Here is a 22,389-nt window from a genome sequence, read left to right as displayed (position 1 = left end):
TGCCTAGTACCAATCCGAGCACAAAGCAAACACTCATTGCAGTTTATTGTATAGGCATATTGGAGATGAAGAGTTGAAAGGATTCTGTTTTAATACCCAATGCTTGATTATAAAAACTATAAATAGTGTGGAACAAACCCTATTAAGATATTACCCATTGTTTAAAACAAAAATGATACGTTCTGCTGTATTAGTGTAAAAGAAAACAAACTGGATATTATGGTATTTGATGAAATTTTCTGTCACCAGTCAGATTAGATGCAACAATCCTACAGGCCTACAAATCACAAGTAATTGGAAGGGGCATAAAAGTCTTGAATAATTTGAAAAATAATCTCATGAATAAATAACCTGGTTAATTAGGCAGTTAGGTAAATCTAAACATTTAAGTAGCATTCAAGAAGGCAAGATATAGAGTCTCTGGGCTCAAGTCTTATTTCTGTTAGGCAGTGATGTTTGACTCTTATAACATCAGAATCTAGGGCACTGATAGAGTTTGCATGGATAAAGAATGGAAAGTTATTACATAAGGTTGCCTTGGTTACTCCTTGAACTGCTCAGATAACATTGACTATCCAGGTGAGGAAAATGGATACAGTTGATACACTGTAAAAATGAAAAAATAACTTTCTAAATAAAAAGTCTTCTCCTAAATAAAGTCATACTGTATTGTTTTAGTTAGATGCTAACTGCAAAGCATTTACAAAAATTGTGCCACTATATGCCCTACATGGAAATTCTTCTGATGATTTATTTTTGAGTGAAATTCATTAAATCTAAGACTCAATTTCATAGATGTTCGAACATTTTTACGTTGGTTTTTAATCTCGGCATATATTGTAAAATTACCTTAGTTTTTCTAAGTAGAAATATAGTTCCAAAGTAAATAAATGAAATTAATTTACTAAAACGATGTAAAAAAACTTGTATTTTGACATATTATAAATTTTTAAAAGAACACTATGTTTTGAAATCACATATCACATGAGTCATGTGATTTACATAAGAAGACTCGGAAATCTTCAGACAGGGATGAAACAGGATAAAGACAACCTACAGGTTTTAACTTATGGTTGAATTCTTTCAAATATTAGTCAATATGTCCATTAGATACAAACATATGGTAAAGCAAAATAAAGAACTCATTTAAAAAATTTTTCAAAATAGTGTATTCAGGATAATACAAGTCCAGCTTTAAAACATTTTAAAAGCCTTTCCACATTTAAAAGGATACTGCCTATAACTATAAATTCTAGCACTTAGTCATGATAGCCATACAGTTCAACAAAACATTTTACATTAAGAAATCATAAGATATATTGAAACTATTTTCACATTTGCCTACTCTTCCTTTTTCTTATTCCTTTTAATTATACAAGATACTTTATGGGATGACTGTCTGGAGTAGACAAGAGGAAACGTACTATGAACATAAATACAAAAATAAAATTCTGGTATCCATTAACATTCTCTGTTATGGAGAAACATTATTTCAAATGTGTTAATATTTTCATCACAAATTGTGGCAGTATATGTTTAAATATTAGACTAACCACTTGGTTGAAAAACTGCATATAAAAAGCCAAATATTCTAACAATTCCAGGTCATTAGGAGGTTTCATGTGTCCATAAACAGATGATATTCTCATATCCTAATATATAAGCATAAGTTAATTTTGGGTATATGTAAATATTTAGATTGTGGTTACTGTAAAATAGTACAAGATTTCCTTATATTTTATGTAACAAATGAATTAAGTTCTTTAGAGGAGAAAAATGAAGACAGTTATTTACCAGAATTATATTCAGATCCCCAAATTTAAAGGTTTTGTATGTGTGTATGTACGTATAAGTAGCAATAAAAGAAAGATTCAAAAGTTTGCTAAGTGTTTTCTTTCTTAAGCCCTTTAAGTAATGATATAACTAGAAACTAGGTTTCATCTCAAAGGAAAAACCACAGGTGATATTCTCATGTTTCAGGTTAAAAATCTCTCTTAAAAGGCTAGGTTTGCGAAAGGCTTCCTAAAATTATGCTTCAGTTGTTACTGTCAATGTGATATTCAGCCAGAAAAATTAAAAATAATTATTAATCCCAAAGCATACTTTCAAAATTTCTACAAAGAAGTATATTAAATCAAACCAAACTACAATTTTAGAGAGATCAAACTGAGTAGGAGAGTACATGGTATGAAAATTTACTCTCCCTTTCATGTAAGCCACACAGTCTCTACGTCTCAATAACTATATAATTAGTCTTGTAATTGACTGATTTCTTTACACTTAAGGATCATTATAACCTACCATATTAGTTTAATTTAACATAAAATTGTAATACAGAAATTTGGTCACAGTAGTGGATGTCTAGATTTCTTCTGCTTTGAAAAGAATGGTTTCCATCTATCTGTGTTTACAGAAAATAGCAATGCTTAAGAAACAAACCAAAGTAAACAACTAAAATGCTCTCATCCCAAAAAGACCTAAAGCTCTCAAATAAAAGAAAGCCTATGAATAACTCAGAACACTGGGATTTTAATATTAAAAATTTCCCAATTTAAATGAAATGTGTCAGAGTACTCCATCTTCTTTATTAAATAGAGCTATTTTACTAAGGCATTATGTTTTCATCAAAAAAGTATGATAACATTTAAATTATGTGTAAGACAATGCATATTTTTAGTTAATTTAAACTTTATAGCTTTTTTAAAAAGCTGTATTACTGCAACTAATAACAAAGGATGCTGAAGGCACTGTTCTTTTAACTGGTTAAGGGCACACACGATTTAGGGTGTCCACCTAAAACTTTGTCAAAAATCTAAATAATTCATTTAAATGCCAGATGAATCACTCATTCTAAGAGAGTCTTCAAAAGCCACAATCTCCCTGAAGCCTTCCTGAATATTCTGGTAGCAATTTTCTGTGTATTCCAACAGCCTTTTGAGTTTATGTCTCTTATAATTCTCACTTCAGTATGCCTTGTGGTATGGTTCATTCTTTACAGACCTCCTTAGTCTGTTAAATCTCATGTTCCTGTGGACAGGAGTGGAACTGTATCTATTCCCACAGTCTGAGGAAGAAAGTATACACAGTAGGCATTCAGCATCTGTTAAACAAGCGGAGAAGGTAAGGGAGAGAGATCAGCACTGGTTCCCAACTACTATGTGGGTTTGTTTCCTAAAGTTTCTTTTAAAATAAAGACTGGTTTATTTATTTACATATTTATTTATTTATTTAGAGATGGAATCTCACTTTGTCACCCAGGCTGGAGTACAGTGGCACAATCTCAGCTCACTGCAACCTTCGACTCTTGGTTCAAGCAATTCTCCTGCCTCAGCCTCCCAAGTAGCTGGGACTACAGGCACCCGCCACCTCACCCGGCTAATTTTTTGTATTTTAGTAGAGACGGGGTTTTGCCATGTTGTCCTCGCTAGTCTCGAACTCTGAGCTCAGGCAAGCTTCCCACCTCGGCCTCCCAAAGTGCCAGGATTACAGGCGTGAGGCACTGTGCCTGGCCAAGACTGCTTTCTTTTAATCACGAATAGATACATATCAAAATAAACTGCCAGGTTTAAATACCCACTGAAAAATAATATATTTGGAGCAAAGGGCTCCTGAGAATGGTTAGAAGACACAGAAATATCAGTAAAAAGAACACATTTAACATTTGGGGAGGGGATGTCAAAATGTCCCAAAGTTATTGTAACATATTAAGAAGTTTATAAAACTAGTTAAAGTAGTTAAAATTTCACATATTAAACCATGTAGATTTAGTTAAAGTAAAAAGCCTTTCAGAGATTACTTACAATAATGAGTTAACAGTGCAAATTCCATATTGTTTCATGAGAATCTTACAATGTGCTTTTCTTCCCCCCAAAAGTAAATTTTTAAACACTCTCCAGTTTTAACACAAACAAAAGATAAATATTTATGAAGGAAAACAAATTCCACAGCATTCCATACAGATTTCCAAGCAGTCTGATGATTCACAACAGGCATCCATGATGCCACAGTCCATATCACAAGGGCAGTTACAGTCATCCCCCATCTCGTCTCCACAGCAACAGCAGCAGGCTTCTGAGGTGCAGATGCCACAAGACGCTTGTCCCAGGACAATATTGCAAAGGGTCAGGAATTCACAGAACAAGCAAGCCAGGATACAGTGGACGCAACAATCTTCATTTTCAGTGGTAAGGAGACCATGTAGTGAGAAAAAGGAGGAACACAAAATACATGGTTATCAATAGAATCAGTAAGAATTGAGCAAAATAGTTAAGTCATCCACAACCCAAAGGAAGTTTGCTTTGTGAGCTGGAAGCTCAAAAAGGAGCTTAAGTTAAACTCTAGATGAGTGATCTTTAGAAGAAGATACTTAGTTCGAAAAAACAAAAAAAGTATTGTGTGTACGCACATGTGTTCACATGTGTTAGATTATTACTCTCACAAACTGTGCAACGGCCCTTGGTCCTAGATACCACTTCTCTATGCTTCTTATCCACCTTTCTATATGCTATTGCTCTTTATAACACTGGGCTAAAACAATTGCATTTTAGTTATTAAAGTCCTTCAGAAATAGAAATTTCCTTCAATTGCTCCACCCCACCTGCTCTAAAATTGAAAAAGAACAAATTTAAATATGAAATATTTGATTTATTATCGAAAAATTAATTCAATAGTTAAGCCAGAATCCATTAAGACTTCACTTTCCAATACAAATGATTCAATTTCATGGTTTTAGGCCTTTTATTTCACAAATATTAAATAAAAACAGTGAGACTCTCTGGTTGGGTCCAACTATTGTTTCTAGAAGGGTCCTTCTGCCTACTTCTAACAAAGGAATTTATACCTCAGCTAATGTGAATAATGACACAGTAGCATTGCTTTCCCACTTCCTTTGGTGGCAAAGAACTTTAACATCTCTGTTATCTCCTGACACATCTCTAATAATGCCTCTCTAAACAACAATGTTCACTAAACTTAATAAACTGATAAAGTTGAGAAATCAAAGAGGTTATAATTTAATAAATTTAGATTCTAATGTTCTAATGTACATTTCTTTATAATTCTGGGGCAAGTGAAAGGAGTAATGGAAGGAAATTTCTATTTCTAGATAACTTTAACACATGTAATAACATCATTTAAAACCAATGTTATAAGACAATTGCCTCATATCAGAAATAGTTGTGAATTTTTACCAGAATTAATTCTGGGTTATTTTGTGTGGGTTCCTTGTTTTTTGTTTTTGTATTTTGTATAATATAAGTTTTAATAAGAAGATTCCACTTCCAACAATAGCAATAAGGCACAACCACCCCACCCTCTTCCCATTGTCACATGTCCTTTGTGTTTCTGTATTTGGCATTAAAATTAAGTGCCTTTGATGGAGTGTCAGCAAACTGTGAAAACCAAAGATGAAGGAAAGAAAACCAGCTTGTTGCATGGCAGCCATGCTATAATACAAAATCATGCACTTCTCTATAGAACGCCATATAACTGCATGTAGATGTGAATTGACAGAATTCCTCTACTACAGATGCCTTGGCTACAGATGCTTCAGGTAAGGAGAAACAAACACCAGCGTACCTACAGCAGTCTCTTAACTCTACAGGCCTATACCTAAGCATCCCATCATAAACTCTCTAACTCTTTGAACACCCCTCTGTTTCTCTGCAGATTCTAACTTTGTAGAGAATTCAGAGGATGAAAGGAGAAAATGTGGAAACACAAAGTCATACACTCCACCTGCCAGATGGTGAAAAGGAGGAAGGGTCAGAGAGAACTCAAAAGGGAATTTCCAGAGTTGTGTTTGCAGAATTAAAGGCTAAAGGGACACACTGTTCTTTCCTTTTTTTTTAGTGCCAAGCCCACTTTTACATATGATGGTCCATGCAGCAATTGGAAAAACAAAAACAGAGTTGTGAGAATTTTCAAGTTTCTCCATCTTCCCTAATATTGATTTCTGGTAGTAACAAATCATTTCAGGGGAACTCTAAAATCAAGCTACATGAATAAAGGCCCATGACCTTACAACGTTCTGGATTTCTAGACAGTGTCCATGGTTTCCCTTTATCAACTCTGTTTCCATACTTTCATCTCAGCATCTGTCTTATATGACTCGATTCAGCTGAGTTTTTCCAGAATTACATTATCGTCATGATTTGTAAAATATTTGAAATGTTATAAACAGCTAGTTTCATTATTACTTAGAAGATATTGTTTAACTGGCATCAAGTCAGTTTTATTCAATGTACCTTGAAGTGAATATCCATATTATCTATTTCCAATAATACCTCACTGAGATCTTAACTTTCTATTCCACCACGCAATGCTTAAATATCAAGATTGAGAGAGGGACTCAACAAAAACCCACTTGACATTGAAGAACCTTTAACAAAATGTTTTTAAAAGCCTAAGAGTGGTTATTGATTATGTAAATTATTTATATACTAGTCATAAAATTTATCAGATATGGAACTACATATAATGGGTCTATCCATTTTAAAGGGGAAAGAATGTCTCGTCCAGTCTTAAAAATAGATAGTTACAATATTTTTGAAGCCTCCTTTGGTCCCTTCCTGAATCTATTTTCCTCTCCATAGAAGTAACCACTGTCTTAAATATTAAATATTATATGATCTTTCCCTTGCTCTTTATTGTATTTTTCACAGCAGTACATGTGCACACACCCCTAAAAAATATACCAGAATGGAAAGTATACTTTACAAATTGCTGTGAGTAGCATCTTCTGCTCAACATCCTGCATTTGAGATTTATCTATGTTGATTCATGTAGCTGTAGTTCACTCATTTTCCAGGTGCATAGTATTCCATTGAATTAATATCCAATGATTGATTTATTCATTCTATTATTTTTTATTTTTATGTTTTGAGACAGAGTCTCACTCTGTCACCCAGGCTGGAGTACAGTGGCACAATCTTGGCTCATTGCAACCTCTGCCTCCCGGATTCAAGCAATTTTCCTGCCTCAGTCTCCCCAGTAGCTGGGACTACAGGTGCCTGCCACTATTATGCCTGGTTAATTTTTTGTATTTTTAGTACAGACAGGGTTTTACCATGTTGGAGAGGCTGGTCTCAGACTCCTGACCTCAGGTGATCCACCCGCTTTGGCCTCCCAAAGTGTTGGGATTACAGGCGTGAGCCATTGTGCCCAGCCTCATTCTACTATTTATGGATATTGTGGTCATCACCAGTGTTGTTGCTGTTCCTAACATGGCTGTTCTTAACATTGCTGTTTGATACAATCTTATCCAGGTCTCCTAACATACATGCTAAGTAGCCAGCAATAGGATGGTTGGGTCACAGGCCTGCTCATCTTTAATCTTATTAGATAATGCCAAATTTGTTCCCAAGATTGTTGCTCCAAAATTTAGTCCCACAAACTAAGTATGAGAGTGCTCATTCTCCACATTCTCACCAATCTTTGAAACCATCACAATTTAACATGTGCAAGTTGTGTGTGAAATGGTATCTCATGGTGGTTTTATTTTGCCTTTCCTTGTTTCCTAACAGGTTTGGACATTTTTTCATGTTCATTGGCCATTCATGTTTTCTCTTCTTTGAAGTGGGTGTTCAGCATGTTCATGTTTTTTCCTAACTTTTATATTGGGTTGCCTCCTTTTTCTTACTGATTTGTAAAGGTTTTTCAGATATTCAACATACTGATCCTTTGTTAAATATGATTGTCTTCTATCAGAATGTGACTTAATTACAATAAACTAACAAAAGGGAGATAAGTTAACTTTTGAACTCGGAGAGTTTAAGGTGAGGAAGGGCAAGCCAAATTAAATCTTGTTTGATAACACTGGATATGGGATTACATGGCTGAGGAAGTTAAGTGGCAGAGAGAAAAATCTGATAATTGATCAGCAAAAAGACGGAGAAGTGTTAGTAAGATTTGATAGCAGAATGAAACAAAAAAGTTTTAGTGTCTGATTCAAAACAAGGAACTCAGCTATGCCGATGACAGAAAAGGGGAAGAAACCAATAAGCAATTAGGAGAGAGAGATTGGATGTGATTGATGTGAGATCAATAGCCTTGAGGATGAAGAGAGATGGGAGTGACATTCCAAACTAAACCACTAGTTGCCTCCCATAGGATATATTCATTTGAGAATTAATATTTCTTCCAGATCTTAGACTATAATGACACGTCATGAAGATTTTAAAAGCCTTAAGCCAAGAAATGAATCTCTTATAACTCCTACTTTAGTAAACAAGATTTACAAATTAATTTGCCTGTTAAAATACCATTTTATTTTTAGTAGACAAAGAATTTTTTTTTAAGTTCTTAGGTCTAAATAGATCAAACACTCCTTTGCTAACTTCTTTTCTTCAACGAAACCTGTTTTCTATAACTGACTGGTGTAAGTGGTTACTTTACTAGAATGGGAGCTCTAGCTTTAATGCAGGAAAAGTATTTACTTGCTGTTTTCAAAATTGAGAAACATCTTAAAAGTAGAGATGTTTTCATCAATTTTTCATTTTTTTTTTTTTTAAATGGAAACTTACTTTGTACTAAACTCTCTTTTAAGGTCTTTATAAATATTGATTAATTTTATTCTAATAATACTCCTAAGAAGTCATACCGGTATTATGCCTATTTTACCAACACAGAGACTGATTCACAGAAAATTTAGGAAATTTTCCCAAGGTCATAGAGGGAGTGAGTAGCAGAAACAGGATCAGGACCCAGACAGTTAACCTCCTGAGACCATGCTCTCAGTCAACAAGCTATGCTGCTGTTACAGGAATGGGTCACTTCTAACACTGGGATAATGTTCCTTGGAGGAAGATCAGTTACAAATCCAAAACTTTCTGCTGATTTGTTTTGTTCATTTATCTGTTTTTAGCCTTGGTTCATGTTCCTTTTCTTTTTTAAAAATTATTCTGAATTTTAGTTTTAACAAAAAGTTGAAAGTAAATGTTACCCTTCAATATGTAAGAACAAAGTCATCACTAAGTTGAAGAATTAATAAACTGCCAGTTGCATTGTTAAAATAGACATAAGAGAGAAGGTAGTGTGGAGACAGATGATGTCTCAATCAAAAGAAACAAATCTATAAATTTAAAACATAAATTTAAGGACTGTAGCGACATGATCAAGAGCTCCATATGCAGTAGCTCTTTATGTAAATATTAAAACTTACAAAATGGAGACATTGTTTTAAAACGCAAGTCCTTTATAATTTACTAGAAAAGTACTTTGGGTTACTCTGAAAAGCCAAATCTATTAACAGGCATCTAAAGAAGCCGCAAACCAAAATGCATTTACAAGATCATAGAGATGTTAAACAAGATGTATCTACAGAAGTATCTACCAGAAACACATTCATATTCTTATTTTTTAAACAGAGAAATATCTAGAAATTACAACAAAAATTAGCCAAAAAATATTCCTTAAATCCTACCAAATCTTTAAATGATCTGATTGTTATTCCTTGCCAAAAATCTTTTTTTTTTTTTTGGTTTTTTTTTTTTTTGGTGGGTCTCTTTATAAAACCCTTCTATTTGTAACCTTCTACTTCTGTCATAGTTTGACTGCGACTCAGGGTAATGAAAAGGTTAAAGTAAACTAAGAAAAAACAGTTGTTATAGTTTCTATCCCTGCCACTGCCAACAGGAATCAAGAATCATAAAAGGCACGATAATGATGGTTTTATTTGAGGTAAAGAGAAGATCACAAGAATGATCAAACTTAAGAAGGCTTGAATAGAGAAACAAACGTTTTTTTAAAAAATGAGTGCTCTGCATCCATGTGGCTTGCAGTCAGGAATCATCTTTTTCCCCGTTCTTGAGATTTCAGTTTTTATGGTTTTATTCAGTCAGTATTTACAGTTTTTGCCAAAACTGTTTAACCTCTGAGAAGTCCACTGGGTTCTGGGAAAGGTGCCTGTCCAAAACTGGGCCAAGCAAGAATTGCACAATTCAGTGTACTTAGAGGAGAACTCAGCACAAGACTGGCAGCTACTGTAAATTTAGGAAAACAAAGTAACACTTTAGAAGCTAAGTAGCTAAAAGGAGAGCATAAAAGGAAATCTTTACCATGTTTGCTTTAAAAAGCAAAACAAAACCACAAAAGCTGTGATGAATCACTGAAGACACAACCCCACACAAAATCTTTGAGTGCTATGAAAGGTCATCAGTGTTATGCTCAGGCAGCTGGCCTGTTATCTGGAGAGCTCCTAGCTCCTCAACAGCATTCAAGTAACAACTGGAACTGACTTCAACAGCATCTTAGAAGTCTGGTGACAATGTCTGTGACTGATCCCAGAACTCTGTGCTGCTTAAAATGAGAGTGAACACTAGCTTTTGTAAAAACAAGTACGTTTATAATGAAATTATCCCAACTGATACTGATACCTGATCAATATGTGGCCAAATTACACTAGGGAATATGAGAAATGCAGTTTATCAAAGTGAAAGGAACCCTGATTGAGTCACCAGAAAACTACACAATAAACTCAGCTCTCCTCTAAACAAGCCTCTTTTATCTCTTTCATTTCCTCCTTTTAAGATGTGGTATGACAGGTGCTCTGAATTTCTTGGAACAGAGATACCAAACAGCTACAGTGGAGTACAGGAAAGGACAGACAGCAGAGAATTCGGAGAATAACCCACAACCCATTTCCATTTTTAAGAGAATACAGATTGAATGGGTCTTATCTTATTTCTAATAAAGTTTCCTATGAAATAAGATGCTTGAAAGTACTTTCTTAATCAAATCCCCATCATGTAAGCTACTTGCTGAGAAACAATGGTTTATTAGCATTTATCAGACCAATAGTATACCAAACAAAGACCACGGATTAGAACATGAGCAATAAGAGTCATGTGTATTTAGTAATTTAGGAAATTGCTTTGAGGTCAAACCTGACTCTGTAGCTTTAAGATCAATGCCACAGAGCACCCCCAGTTGTTCCCCATTCTTTAGCTGCTATGACTATCATCTGCCCAGTGGTGGTATAACAGGACTCTGTGCAAAAGTCTGACTAGGTGAAGGCTTTCCTCTTTCTAGATACTGCTTTACTGCGACTGTTCTTTCCCAATAGGAAAATCAAAAAGCAAGCTAGAAGCGGGCTGTGGTTATCCTGAATCACAGCCGAGATGGCTAAGTGAGCATCTAGCCTCTGTAAAAACCCAGCTGCGAGGGACCAGACACAGACATCTCTGGGGAGTTCTGCTCCTCAAGTGTGTGTGGGGGTGGGAAATGTTTACTAATACCACACGGTAGCTCAGCTCTAAGTAGCTCCGTGTCTCCAAGACAGAGGACGCACAGCACTTCTGGCCAACAGCCCTAGCCTGACCTGCTGCCTGAATAAACTGGCCTAAAGTGAGCCTCCTACACAGAACGCTCTGGCACAAAACTCTCCCGAGAGGCCACACATCTTAGCCAGAATCCAGTCAACATTTTCCTAGTGGGGAACAAAGTGAGATGGGTCAGGAGGTAAAAAGAAAGTTAGAGAAAAGCTACATTTTCCACTGCAGGACAAAGAAAACCATACGTTGGGAAATTGAACAATAATCTTTACTATTATCTTTCCTCTCAACAAAGTCAAAAAGAAACTAGGAAAAAACACAGCACTGCCCTCCCACATCCCACAAAGTGACTCCTCAGTAAGTTTCCTACCACATGTGCAAATCCTAGAATCCATCTCCATCCTATGGGAGGTGCTTTTGTATTTTAAATGACAGCGAGTGGATAGCACAGATTTTTTTCCTTCTATTTGTTTACCTTTGTTGCCTGATCTGTGGTTGATTCATTAAATATTCCAAACTCTCAGAGAGATCGAATCCAGTAATTGTTGGTCATGACTTAACTCTAGCACTGGTTAAGTAGTCCTTTCTAAAGAGATGCATTTTACAAAGTGTAGGAAGTTAGACTCGGGGGAGGTAGTTCAAGCCTGGAATCCTGCGGTGGGCAGAATCCCAAGGCGGGCGGATCCCTTGAGCCCAGGAGTTTGACTACCCTGGGCAACATGACAAAACTGTTTCTACCAAAAAAAAAAAAAAAAAAATAGCTGAGTATGGTGGCGAGTCTCAGCTATTTTGGGGAGGGGGTAGGGATGCTGGGGGGTGGAGTGCTAAGGTAGGAAGATCACCTGAGCCCCAGGAGGTCGAGGCTGTAGTCAGCCATAATCATGCCACTGCCCTCCAGCCTGGGTGTCAGAATGAGACCTTATCTCAAAAGCAAAACAAAGTCCAGGAAATATGTATATACACACATACACTAGATAGATAGGTAGATCTCAGAAAATATTTTGATTCTTAGAAGCTTAACACAGAAATCTGAAGAGAGGTAAAAGTTTAGTTATTGGAAGTGCTTATTTAAATTCTTTTACCTAGAAAGTCAGTTTTTGGGCAGAAAGGAGGGAAACAAAGACTAGAAAATATCAATGGTTCAAATAATATTTACATTCACTTACTGAATCTCTACATTTTAAGATCACAAGCTTAATAGCTGGTAATAACATTACTGTCCTCATAGGGTTATGATGAAGATTAAAAGAGATAATGCACATTAAGTACTTAATAAAGGATTTAACATGCAAGTGCTTACTAAATATTATTACTGTGACAGCTGTGAAGTTGATAGCAAAATATTTATTCTAGGAAAACCACACCTCTCCACCTACCTATGTTCCATTTACTCTGGTTACCACACTGACATAGGGCCATTCTATTTTAACCTAAGGAGGTTTGTAAAAGACTCTGACCACAGCTCAAACACTTGAAAGAACGAACCAAGAAGGCAACTCTAAGAAACAGAATTTGCAGAGGAGTGAAGCATCAATCTATCCAGAGAGACTTAGTAACCTTGTGTTTGGCTACAGCAGAAGATTTAAAAATAATAATCTATTTTTTCCATATTTCAATTATTATCTATTTATTTTTTCCAGAGGCTAGAAAGCAAAAACAGTAAAACTATACTTTACTTGAACCTATTCGGTGCTGGCTATTTTCAGTTGGCCAGTTGAAATACTTCTAATATAACAAGTTTAAATAATAACAAAGTTGAATATAATTTCTGGATAATAAAATACACAAAAGATCAATGTGCAACAGTTCACTCAAGTTGGTAACAATACCATTTATGGCTACAACAAAAATACATGCAAGTACATCCTCTAGTTTTAATGAAAATGCATATTGGGGTCAAAATAATCCAAAATATCTCTCCCAAATGCTTAATATATTTTCCAATTTTATTTTCCCAACTGTGTTTATTTCACAGTTCACATTTCAGCTTCATCTCTTTTTCATTTGTCCTTGGCATATACATTGTGCAAGTTACAAATGAAAATAAACCAGTTTTGTCTTGTTAACAAAACTTAAACCATAATGTACCCACTGGGTGATTCTGTAAAACGTGATGATGATGATGATGATACTGATGAGTAAAATAACACCCTGGTCATATCCAATGTTTTCCATCACTGATATTAGTCTATTACAGAGATGCACAGGGTTGGCCAGGCCACCTAGGACATGAGGTCTTTATGGCAGCATGGGAGGAAACAAACACACTAAAAGAAGGCTGACTGATGCTGACAATATTCACAGGACTGGGATCATACACAACAATTCTCCAGGCACTTGACCAGCCAGGGCTCAGCAAGAGTCCAAAGGGCACTTTTGCAATCCAAAGGGCTGAGAGGTCCCCAGCAGTGACTCTTCCTGTAAGACCCCTGGAGGCAGGGGCAGCATCCCCAGCAGGAGGTGCAGACCTCACACAGGCAGGAGGAGCCTCGCCTGAGAAGACCCAGGATGCACTCCCCAGCACCGACAGAAGAGACAGGCCCCAACCAAGGAAGCACAGCGGTCTAACAGACAGGCCAGGCAAGATGAAGCGAAGCAAGCAGAGTGAAATGTTACAGCGAAATGAGACACCAAAGCACATTTCAAAGCAGTGCACAGGAGGTAAATCCTGTTATTTATGGAATTAATTTGTGAATCAACGATGGCATTGTTACTCTTTGCACATCCCTCCCTCTCCACCCATGTTATCTACTAATACCATTTGATTTTTTTAAGGCACTATTGCAAGCCTCAGATGAACAGGACAGCATGACATTGAAATTATAAGGTATAAATACCTCCGCCTTAATTTAGTGTACAAACAATTCCAGAGCCAAAAACAATCTATGAACATGTTGTTTACAAGTATACTCTAAAATTGCTGAAAACAGATAAACCTAGTTTTCTCATGCAATAAAAATTTTGTGGCCTAGTGTATTATTACTTTAAACTAGGGAAAATAAGATAAAAATTAAAACCCTCTTCCTGAGGTGCTTCCCAATTCCCTGCGTTTCATCTGAGTCACCCCCTAACTGAGTTATTCCTGTCACAGCTCATTACCTCCTATTACCATTTGGGCAAGCTAATTCCAGAACTACAAAAAGAAAGGGTTGTAAGTGTCTGTGGTTGTTACTGATGTTTGTTTGGTTTAAATAAGGCTACTAGCAACAGGGACACAACATAGTGGGGGCACAAAAACAAAGGTATTTCAATTAATGATCACCCTTCCATCTTCATAAGCGGCAAAGACAGCCAAGTATTAGTGTATGTATAGGGACTGTGATGCTGGAAACTTAAAACCAGCTTTTTGGTCTTGGCTCTGTCACTACTTGGCTGAGTGAGTATCTTGAACAGGTCATTTCACTTGGTGTCGACACACATACAAGGAAAGGGAAAATGCTCTCTAAGTCTGTGTCAAGCTCTAAAGTTCTAGGAAGATATAATCTATTTTCTATAACCAATAGATAGTTAAATCTAGCACAGGGTATTTTCTTGGCCTTGAACAGGACCATTACTGGGTTTAATGCAATATTCAAAACAGAACGGAAAGTTAATTAATGCTGAATACAAGTTGACTGTAAGTTGGCTAAGCCCCAGGAGCAAATAGCCATACTGTGCAGAAACCCCACAAAGACAGGGCCTTGCCTGCCTTGTCGTAGATACTGAATGTAGGCCTGGAAAGTAGGCGTCAGATAAATGATGGCCAATGGTCAAAGTAAACTGTGTACTCTGGTCCATTAAAGACATTAGAGGCACATGGAATTAGCCACAGAAGACTCTCTAAGAGTGCTGAGTTTATAAGAAGTGGAAAAAAAATGGAATAAATACAGTCTTCATTCCTAACCAGCATAGGAGCCTGAAGACAATGCCTTCATAGTCAAATGTTCATTCAACAAGTCTTCACTGAGCATTTGACTACATGTCAGATTCTGCCCAAACTTCAGAGACAAAGATTAAGGAACGTAAAGTGTAGGTGAATAAAAATATAGTTACGATACAGTGTGATAACTGTTGTGATTTGGACAAACACATCTTGCTGGTGGAGTAAGTAATGAGTACATTTATTTCGTTTTTTTGTCCTTTTTTTCTTTTCTCTTTGTGGAGAACAGCTTCTCACTACATTGCCTAGGCAGGTCTTCAACTCCTTGGGTTCAGGCTATCCTTTTGCCTCTGACTTTGTAAGTGCTGGGATTACAGGCATGAGCTACTAGGAGTATAGGCGTAAGCCACCGTGCCCAACTGGAGTAAATAATGAGCAAGGAGTGTTACATAGTAAGTGCCTCGCAGGCATTACCTCTGCATCACAGACAATCTCATAAGGTGAACATTTGGCTCATTTTATAGGTGAGAAACCTGAGGTTCAAAATCTTTATATAGTGGCTTGAGGTGCAAAGCTACTAAGGGGAGGTCGGGGATTCAAATTTAGATCTATGTGATTCCAAAGGTTGTTCTCATCACCAATATATAGTTTCCCATATTTTATTGTATTTTTAAAATTTTTATTTAGCAACATTTTATATAGTGCTTACTATATTTCAGGCACTGCTATAAGTAGTTTATAAATATTTACTCACTAAACTCTTAGAATAATTGTATGAGATAAATGCTATTATTAACCCCATTTTACAGATGAAAAACTGAGGCACAAATGGATGGAATATCCAATATCCAATTCAGATTTGTAAGATGGAGCTCTGAAAGGGGAGAGGAGAGAGCATAGGGTAGAAGGAGAAAGTAAGGGTGATTCCTGGGCTATGTCTTAAAGAAGAAGACTATGTTAGATGAAATAAAAGCAAAGATTCTTCCAGTCAGTGGGGAAGTTATGCAAAGACACAGAGGCGAGCAGTTTTAGAGATGCCAGTGGCTCCATATTTTTGTTGGATCTAAAGACACCAGGTAAACATCTTCAGTTTTCCGTGTCAGAAATGAGGAAGCAGGAACGGCATGCAGTGATAATACAGTACCAATGGGGTCAGGCAGGAGGACTCTGAGGAAATACCAAGAAAGTGGGATTAGCATGCTTTGATAAGACCTCAGATGAAGCAGTGACGAGAAGAGTGAAGCGTGACTCCCTTGGTTTCTGAAGCCATTTACTAAGGAAGAAATTCAGGAGGAAAAAGAGTTTGGTTTAAAATACATTGAGTGTGAGACTTGCTAAGTCTGGGGATACTCAAATGGAAATGTTCAAGAGGCAGCCAGAGACCATGATCTGGAGTTTGGCAGTAGTTAGTCCGGGGCTAGGGGATGAAACATGGCTGAAACTGTCATAGTGAATGGGCTTATACAGCCGCCCAGGGAGAATGTACTCAGTGATGAGGGATTCAAGGTAACAAAAGCATCTAAGGAAGGGAGGAGCTGGCAGAGGAGATAGAGGAGTAAACACGGAAGTAGAAACTCTAGGAAAAGGAGATCCCATGGAAGTGAGAGATAACAATATTTCAAGGAGGTTGTGTCAGATACTGTGTTTGGCCAGAGAAATTATAGTGATGTATTCGGGCTAGAAATGAATAGCAGTGACGTGAGGAGTACTGAAAAGTGAGGGAACAGGGACCACACATGCAGCTATCTTTCCAAGACATCTATTTGTAAACAGAAAGAGAAAACTGAGGATGCAGAGTCCATGAAGAGATACACTCCCACCTATACACTCTCCCTACACGTACATTTTTAGACAGGAAAGACTTACATATGTTCACTGTTCTCCAGAAAAAAGTTCAAACTGAATGCAGAAAGGGCCACTCAATGGAGTGAGTGTATTAAAAGATGGGCAGTGATGGGGTGTGTACTGCAACAGTAAGAGCTGTATCTCTTCCTTTGAATGGAAGGTACAATCAGGCTCAGAATTAGGTAAGTTTGTAGGTAGGGCCCAGGGTGGAGAGACCCTGAGGAAAAGCTGGATGGCCTCTTCTACCCCTAGAGAGGGAGGGAAAGTTGCCAAGTGCTTCTTTAAAGAAAACAGCATCAAAATGAGATGGCCACTGTGGAAAATGGGGGAGGGCAGGTCTGCTTGTCTTTGTAGTTCACTGCTGTGTCCCCAGACTGTACCTAGAAGAGTGTGGCACTCATCTGCCACAGAGTAAGTGCTCGAGAATGATTTGTTGCAGGAATTTGGGACATATTGAAGTTCTGTGGAGGGATTCTGAGGCTCTGTTGAGACCCAAGACCACACATGTGTACTGATAGTGATTTTTACGGTCATCGAGGGTTTTTTCAGGAGTGTTTAGCTCCCTAGTATAGACAGGAGTTGAAAAGACAGATAATCCAGATTTTTGGTTCTGAAAGGATGGTATGCCAGAATGACAGGGTCATAAGTAAGTTTGATGTTTCACCAGGAAATCCAATTCTGGATAACAGGGGAAAAAATAACATATGGGAGGCCAGTTTTTTCTGTTTTTTTTTGTTTTGTTTTGTTTTGTTTTTTGTTTTTTTGAGATAGAGTCTTGCTCTGTCATCCGGGCTGGAGTGCAGTGGCACAATCTCGGCTTACTGCAACCTCCGCCTCTTGGGCTCAAGTGATTCTCCTGCCTCAGCCTCCCGAGTATCTGGGATCACAGGCATGTGCCACCACACCTGGTTAATTTTTGTATTTTTAGTAGAGACAGGGTTTCGCTATGTTGGCCAGGTTGGTCTCGAACTCCCGACCTCAGGTGATCTGCCCACCTTGGCCTCCCAAAGTGTTGGGGTTACAGGTGTAAGTCAGTGTGCCAGGCTGGGAGGCCAGTTTTAAATGTATTTATACACATACATATATATAATTTTTCATGGTTAATTGGAGTTCAAGAGCCAGTAGCTTCATACTTATTTCTAACTAAGGGTATAATTTTTAAAAGCAACAGGAACAAAAAAATCAAAGGCACTTGATTAAGAAACAAAACAGGACTTCTCTACAAACTCCAGCACACTGGCCTGGACATATAGCAGACCCTTAATAAACACCTGTTGACTCCATGCAATTCAATTTTATGGCCTAAGGTAATGATGGCTTTTGGTTTTAGCTTCTCCTGTCACTCCACAGTACACATTTCCTAGGAGATATCTTCCATAGATGTTAAAATGTTCTTTCTAAAATAACTACTTTTCTGTCATTCCAAAAATGCAATTTCTGCATCCTTCCCTGAGCATAATTATTAGGAAAAAAATAAACTTCAACTTCTAGTGTCAACTTCAAATTATGTTATGTTATGGTGATATTATTCCCCAAGAGGTCCAGTTCCTCCAGTTTGATTTCCCAAGAGAAGTTATAGTGGAAATTTGGGGAGATTTAATATTTCTTTGGAAAACTAGTATATTAATCCACTTTGCTCTTTTCTTTCAATTATCTTCACATTTTCCCCAAACTCCTGGATTTCTCAGTCTTCTAAGAGACAACTACTATTTATTTATACGAGTATTTTTTCTCCTTCAAAGTGAGCAGAATGATTAATATCCTTGAGCAAACTACTTAATAATTATTCAATTTTATTCTTCTAATTGCCTCCTACATCCACTTGAGAGGGTGTCTACCATCTTCAATTTTTCCCTTCAGTCAATTATACAAGAGGAAGGAAAGCTGGTACAAATTACCAGAGTCCTGTGCTTGGATGGGGGCCTGAGGCCACACTATGTTGCATATCAATTAAAATCCCATGGGAAGATTTGCCTGAAAACCCTGAAAAATATGTGTCACCAGGTTGTTGACTTTGAAGCACTTCCTCTGTTTTCTCTTGTACTTATTTATGGAAATTTAAATTAAGACTATCTAAATTGTGGCACATAAAACCCAATAAATTCATTTTCTCCGTTCTTCTGCATCCTGACATTGCTGGCTATGCATTGGTAAAAGCATGACATTAAAATGCAAACATGAAAACAAGTTACTTAGGGATTTAATATTTAACACAGTTTTTTAAGGTGAGAAATTGAATATGTCCTTTATTATCATTTCAATTTAATGTAAGCAAAAAGAAGCTGTTCAAAAAAAAATCTGTGTTCTCTGCATTGTGAAAATTACATACAGAAAAGCAAATTTATAAAATGTGTATGTTACAAAATAAATTACTTTTACTATAAAGAATGCTTTGGATTCTGAGGGGCAAGAGCAGGCACTTTTAGTTTTCAGTGGTGTGCCACGGAGATAAAGTATTTTTAAATCCATAAAATAGAATACACAGGATTTTGAAGGAAACCAATTATGTTTAAATACAGGGACACATTCTGAGGAAGGAATCATTAGGTGATTTCATCATTGTATGAACATCAGAGAGTGCACTTACACAAATCTGGATGGTATAGTCAATGACATACTTAGGCTACATGGTATGGCCTATCACTTCTAGGCTACAAAGTTGTTCAGCATGTTACTGTACTGAGTACTGTAGGTACCTGTAACACAATGGTAAGTATTTGTATATGTAAACATAGAAAAGGTACAGTAAAAATACAGTGTTCTAATTTTATGGGACCACCATGCTATATGCGGTTCATAGTTTAATGAAATGTTATGTGGCCCCACGACTATAGTTGACAATATTAAAGTTGAGGTAGAATAAACATGTGCTTCTTTTTAAACACATTAATAACAAGTTCTAGTGGTGATTTGATAAGTACTATTTTAAAAGTAGCAATTGGTATAAATGATACTTCACGATTTCTGCAACAACTTTAATACATGAAAATGTCATCAACAAAGCCACAGGTACTATTAATGCCACTGAAGTTTATTGTCTATATGTATAATTGAGAGAAATACTAAATTTAATTTAAAGTTTAGAAATTAGTGAAATTAAGTTGGTTATTTTTTCTCAGACTTAGCATTGGACCCTCCCCCAGTTCTAAGGCCCGTGAGCTGGAGGTTCATAAGTGAATCTTCCTGATACCTTCCTGGTGTATTCAACTTAAACCATCCATATTTTTAAAAATTCCCCTTACAAGAGTTTTTAAGAAATATGTCAACTTTAAACTATAAGGTTCCTTCTATACTATTTTACAATATACTAGTCGAGAATTATACCTATTAATTATAAAAGATTCTCAAAACTATAATAGTTTAACACAATATGTAAGTAATTTAAATAGCAAAAGCATTTCTAAGAGAATTTAGTATTTCTAAGTTGCTTCAGTTAGTTTTGGGAGTCAGGATGGGTCATCTTGGAATGTAATTAAAAAAACAGCAAATAGCTAAATAAGTATGTATTTTGAAAGAATAATAATCAATTCAAATACCATGAGAATCTAATTAAATCTAGAAAGAAAAAAATCATTGTTGAAAAATTCCAGGTGTTTGATGGAGATTTTTGGAGCTATTTCTTTTAAGCGATGTACTTATAACTCACAAACATATAAGCTAAGAATAAAACTAAAAAAAAATTAAAATATTATTATGGAAAATGCCATTAATCACTGCCATAAGGTTTCTATAAATGGTAGTTAATAACTGAATGAAATCACGTAAAATTTGCAAGTGAAACAGGTAAGGGGAGGGGAGGGAGAGAAAGTATGAAATAGAAAAATGAGAGAAAAGAGGAAGGAGAGATGAAGAAGAGACATGGGGAACAGAGACAGTCAGACAGAGATATGGAAGGTGTACTTTGGAGTAACAACCAAAATGAGATAACCAAAACTCTGGAGGTGGCAGGCTTGATCTGCAAACGTAGATGCTCCTCCTCCTAGAGCATAAAACAGTCACACCCCTCGACATGAGTGGTACCCTTCTGTTCTTATTCCTTCTAAATCTTCTTTTTTAAAAACCTCATGTTCAAAATTAATTTTTCCCCAATATTAACATACTCTATTCTTAAACATTTTGGTGTCAATTCAGCCATGCAAACAACAGATATTTTAAGTATATATAGAGATGGAAGCACACAAAAAGAAATGGAAAGAATATAGTAACAAAACATTGGGGGGGAAACAGGTAATTTATACAGGCACCAAAGGCAATAACAAAAAATATAGAATATAGTATTGTAAGAAGTAGTTTCAGTTAATGACAAAGAATATAAATATAATCCATCTAACCTTGAAATTTAGAATGTTCTCGATTCTGCAGATTTCCAAAAGATCATGCGGCATTTGGACATGAATTAAGGCATGCATTACACATCAGTATATTTCTTTAGTCCAGCTGATTTAAACATACTCACTCTTCCACCCTCAACAATACAACTCATTTTTCTAAAAGGTAAAATATTTTAGCCAAAGTAAAATTCAGGCAAAAGCAAAATGCAAAATATAAAGAAAATATTTTTTTTTAACATGAGCATCTGAGATAAGGTTTTACTATAGGTGGTTATCTCAAATAACTGAAGTTGAAAGCTATATTCAATGAATAATACTCTAATACTATTTTTCTCTATGTATACCCTTTAAAAACTACAAGACACTCATGAGTCATTAGACAGTTTTGTCAGAAAATTCAAACATCCGGCACAACCTGTATTCTTCCCCAAAACTTCCTCCCCTGAATTGTAGTATTATGCAGTGTCTAGTGCTATTATTGTAACTAAGAAATAATTTTTTGAAATGGTTCTAAAATGAAATGGAAACTTTTAGTGTATTTTCCTCATCCCAAATGATAAAATATTTTCTTAGTTGGGAAAGTCTCCAAAACTTGTAAATCTACTATGCCATATTCTACTGGTCATTTGAAAGAGCTCCATTTAAACAAATTGAAAGTGCCTCATGTGTGTAAGACACATAAATAAAGGAATCAGTGTAAAAACCAGTGCTCTGCAGGCATGGGCCCTTTCTCCTCTCCTCTCCTCCCCTCCCCTCCCCTCCCCTCCCCTCCTCTCCTCTTCTTCCTTCCTTCCTTCCTTTCTTTCCTTTTTTTTTTTTCTATTTAGATGCAGGGTCATGCTTTCACACTCTCTTGCCCGCCTGGAGTGCAGTGGCACAACCATAACTCACCACAGCCTCAGGCTCCTGGATTCAAGGGATGCTCCTGTCTCAGCCTCCTAAGTAAAGCAGCTAGGACCACAGGCATGCAGCACCATGTCTGGATAATTTTCTTTTTTTTTTTTCCTGTAGAGATGAGGTCCAGACTGGTCTCAAATTCCTAACCTCAATGAGGTCCAGACTGGTCTCAAATTCCTAACCTCAA

At 36.4% G+C, this 22,389-nt stretch overlaps 1 protein-coding gene across 3 annotated transcripts in view; it reads right to left on the bottom strand.

Annotated features, from left to right (window-relative positions):
- Positions 1 to 735: 735 nt before the first annotated feature.
- The window catches only part of MDFIC (MyoD family inhibitor domain containing), a 92,541-nt gene continuing 70,887 nt past the window's right edge, over positions 736 to 22,389 (bottom strand). For all 3 annotated transcript variants that reach the window (XM_023228181.2, XM_023228182.2, XM_023228183.2), the window contains one exon: positions 736 to 4,170. In XM_023228181.2, the coding sequence (XP_023083949.1) occupies positions 3,923 to 4,170 (248 nt within the window). In that variant the 3' untranslated portion in view covers positions 736 to 3,922. The remainder of the gene's footprint in view (positions 4,171 to 22,389) is intronic.

The sequence above is a fragment of the Piliocolobus tephrosceles genome, chromosome 8, assembly GCF_002776525.5.
Source record: "Piliocolobus tephrosceles isolate RC106 chromosome 8, ASM277652v3, whole genome shotgun sequence".
In the NCBI taxonomy this organism is placed as follows: domain Eukaryota; kingdom Metazoa; phylum Chordata; class Mammalia; order Primates; family Cercopithecidae; genus Piliocolobus; species Piliocolobus tephrosceles.
The sequence above is the reverse complement of the archived record's forward strand: the minus strand, read 5'-3'. Positions and strand labels throughout refer to the sequence as shown.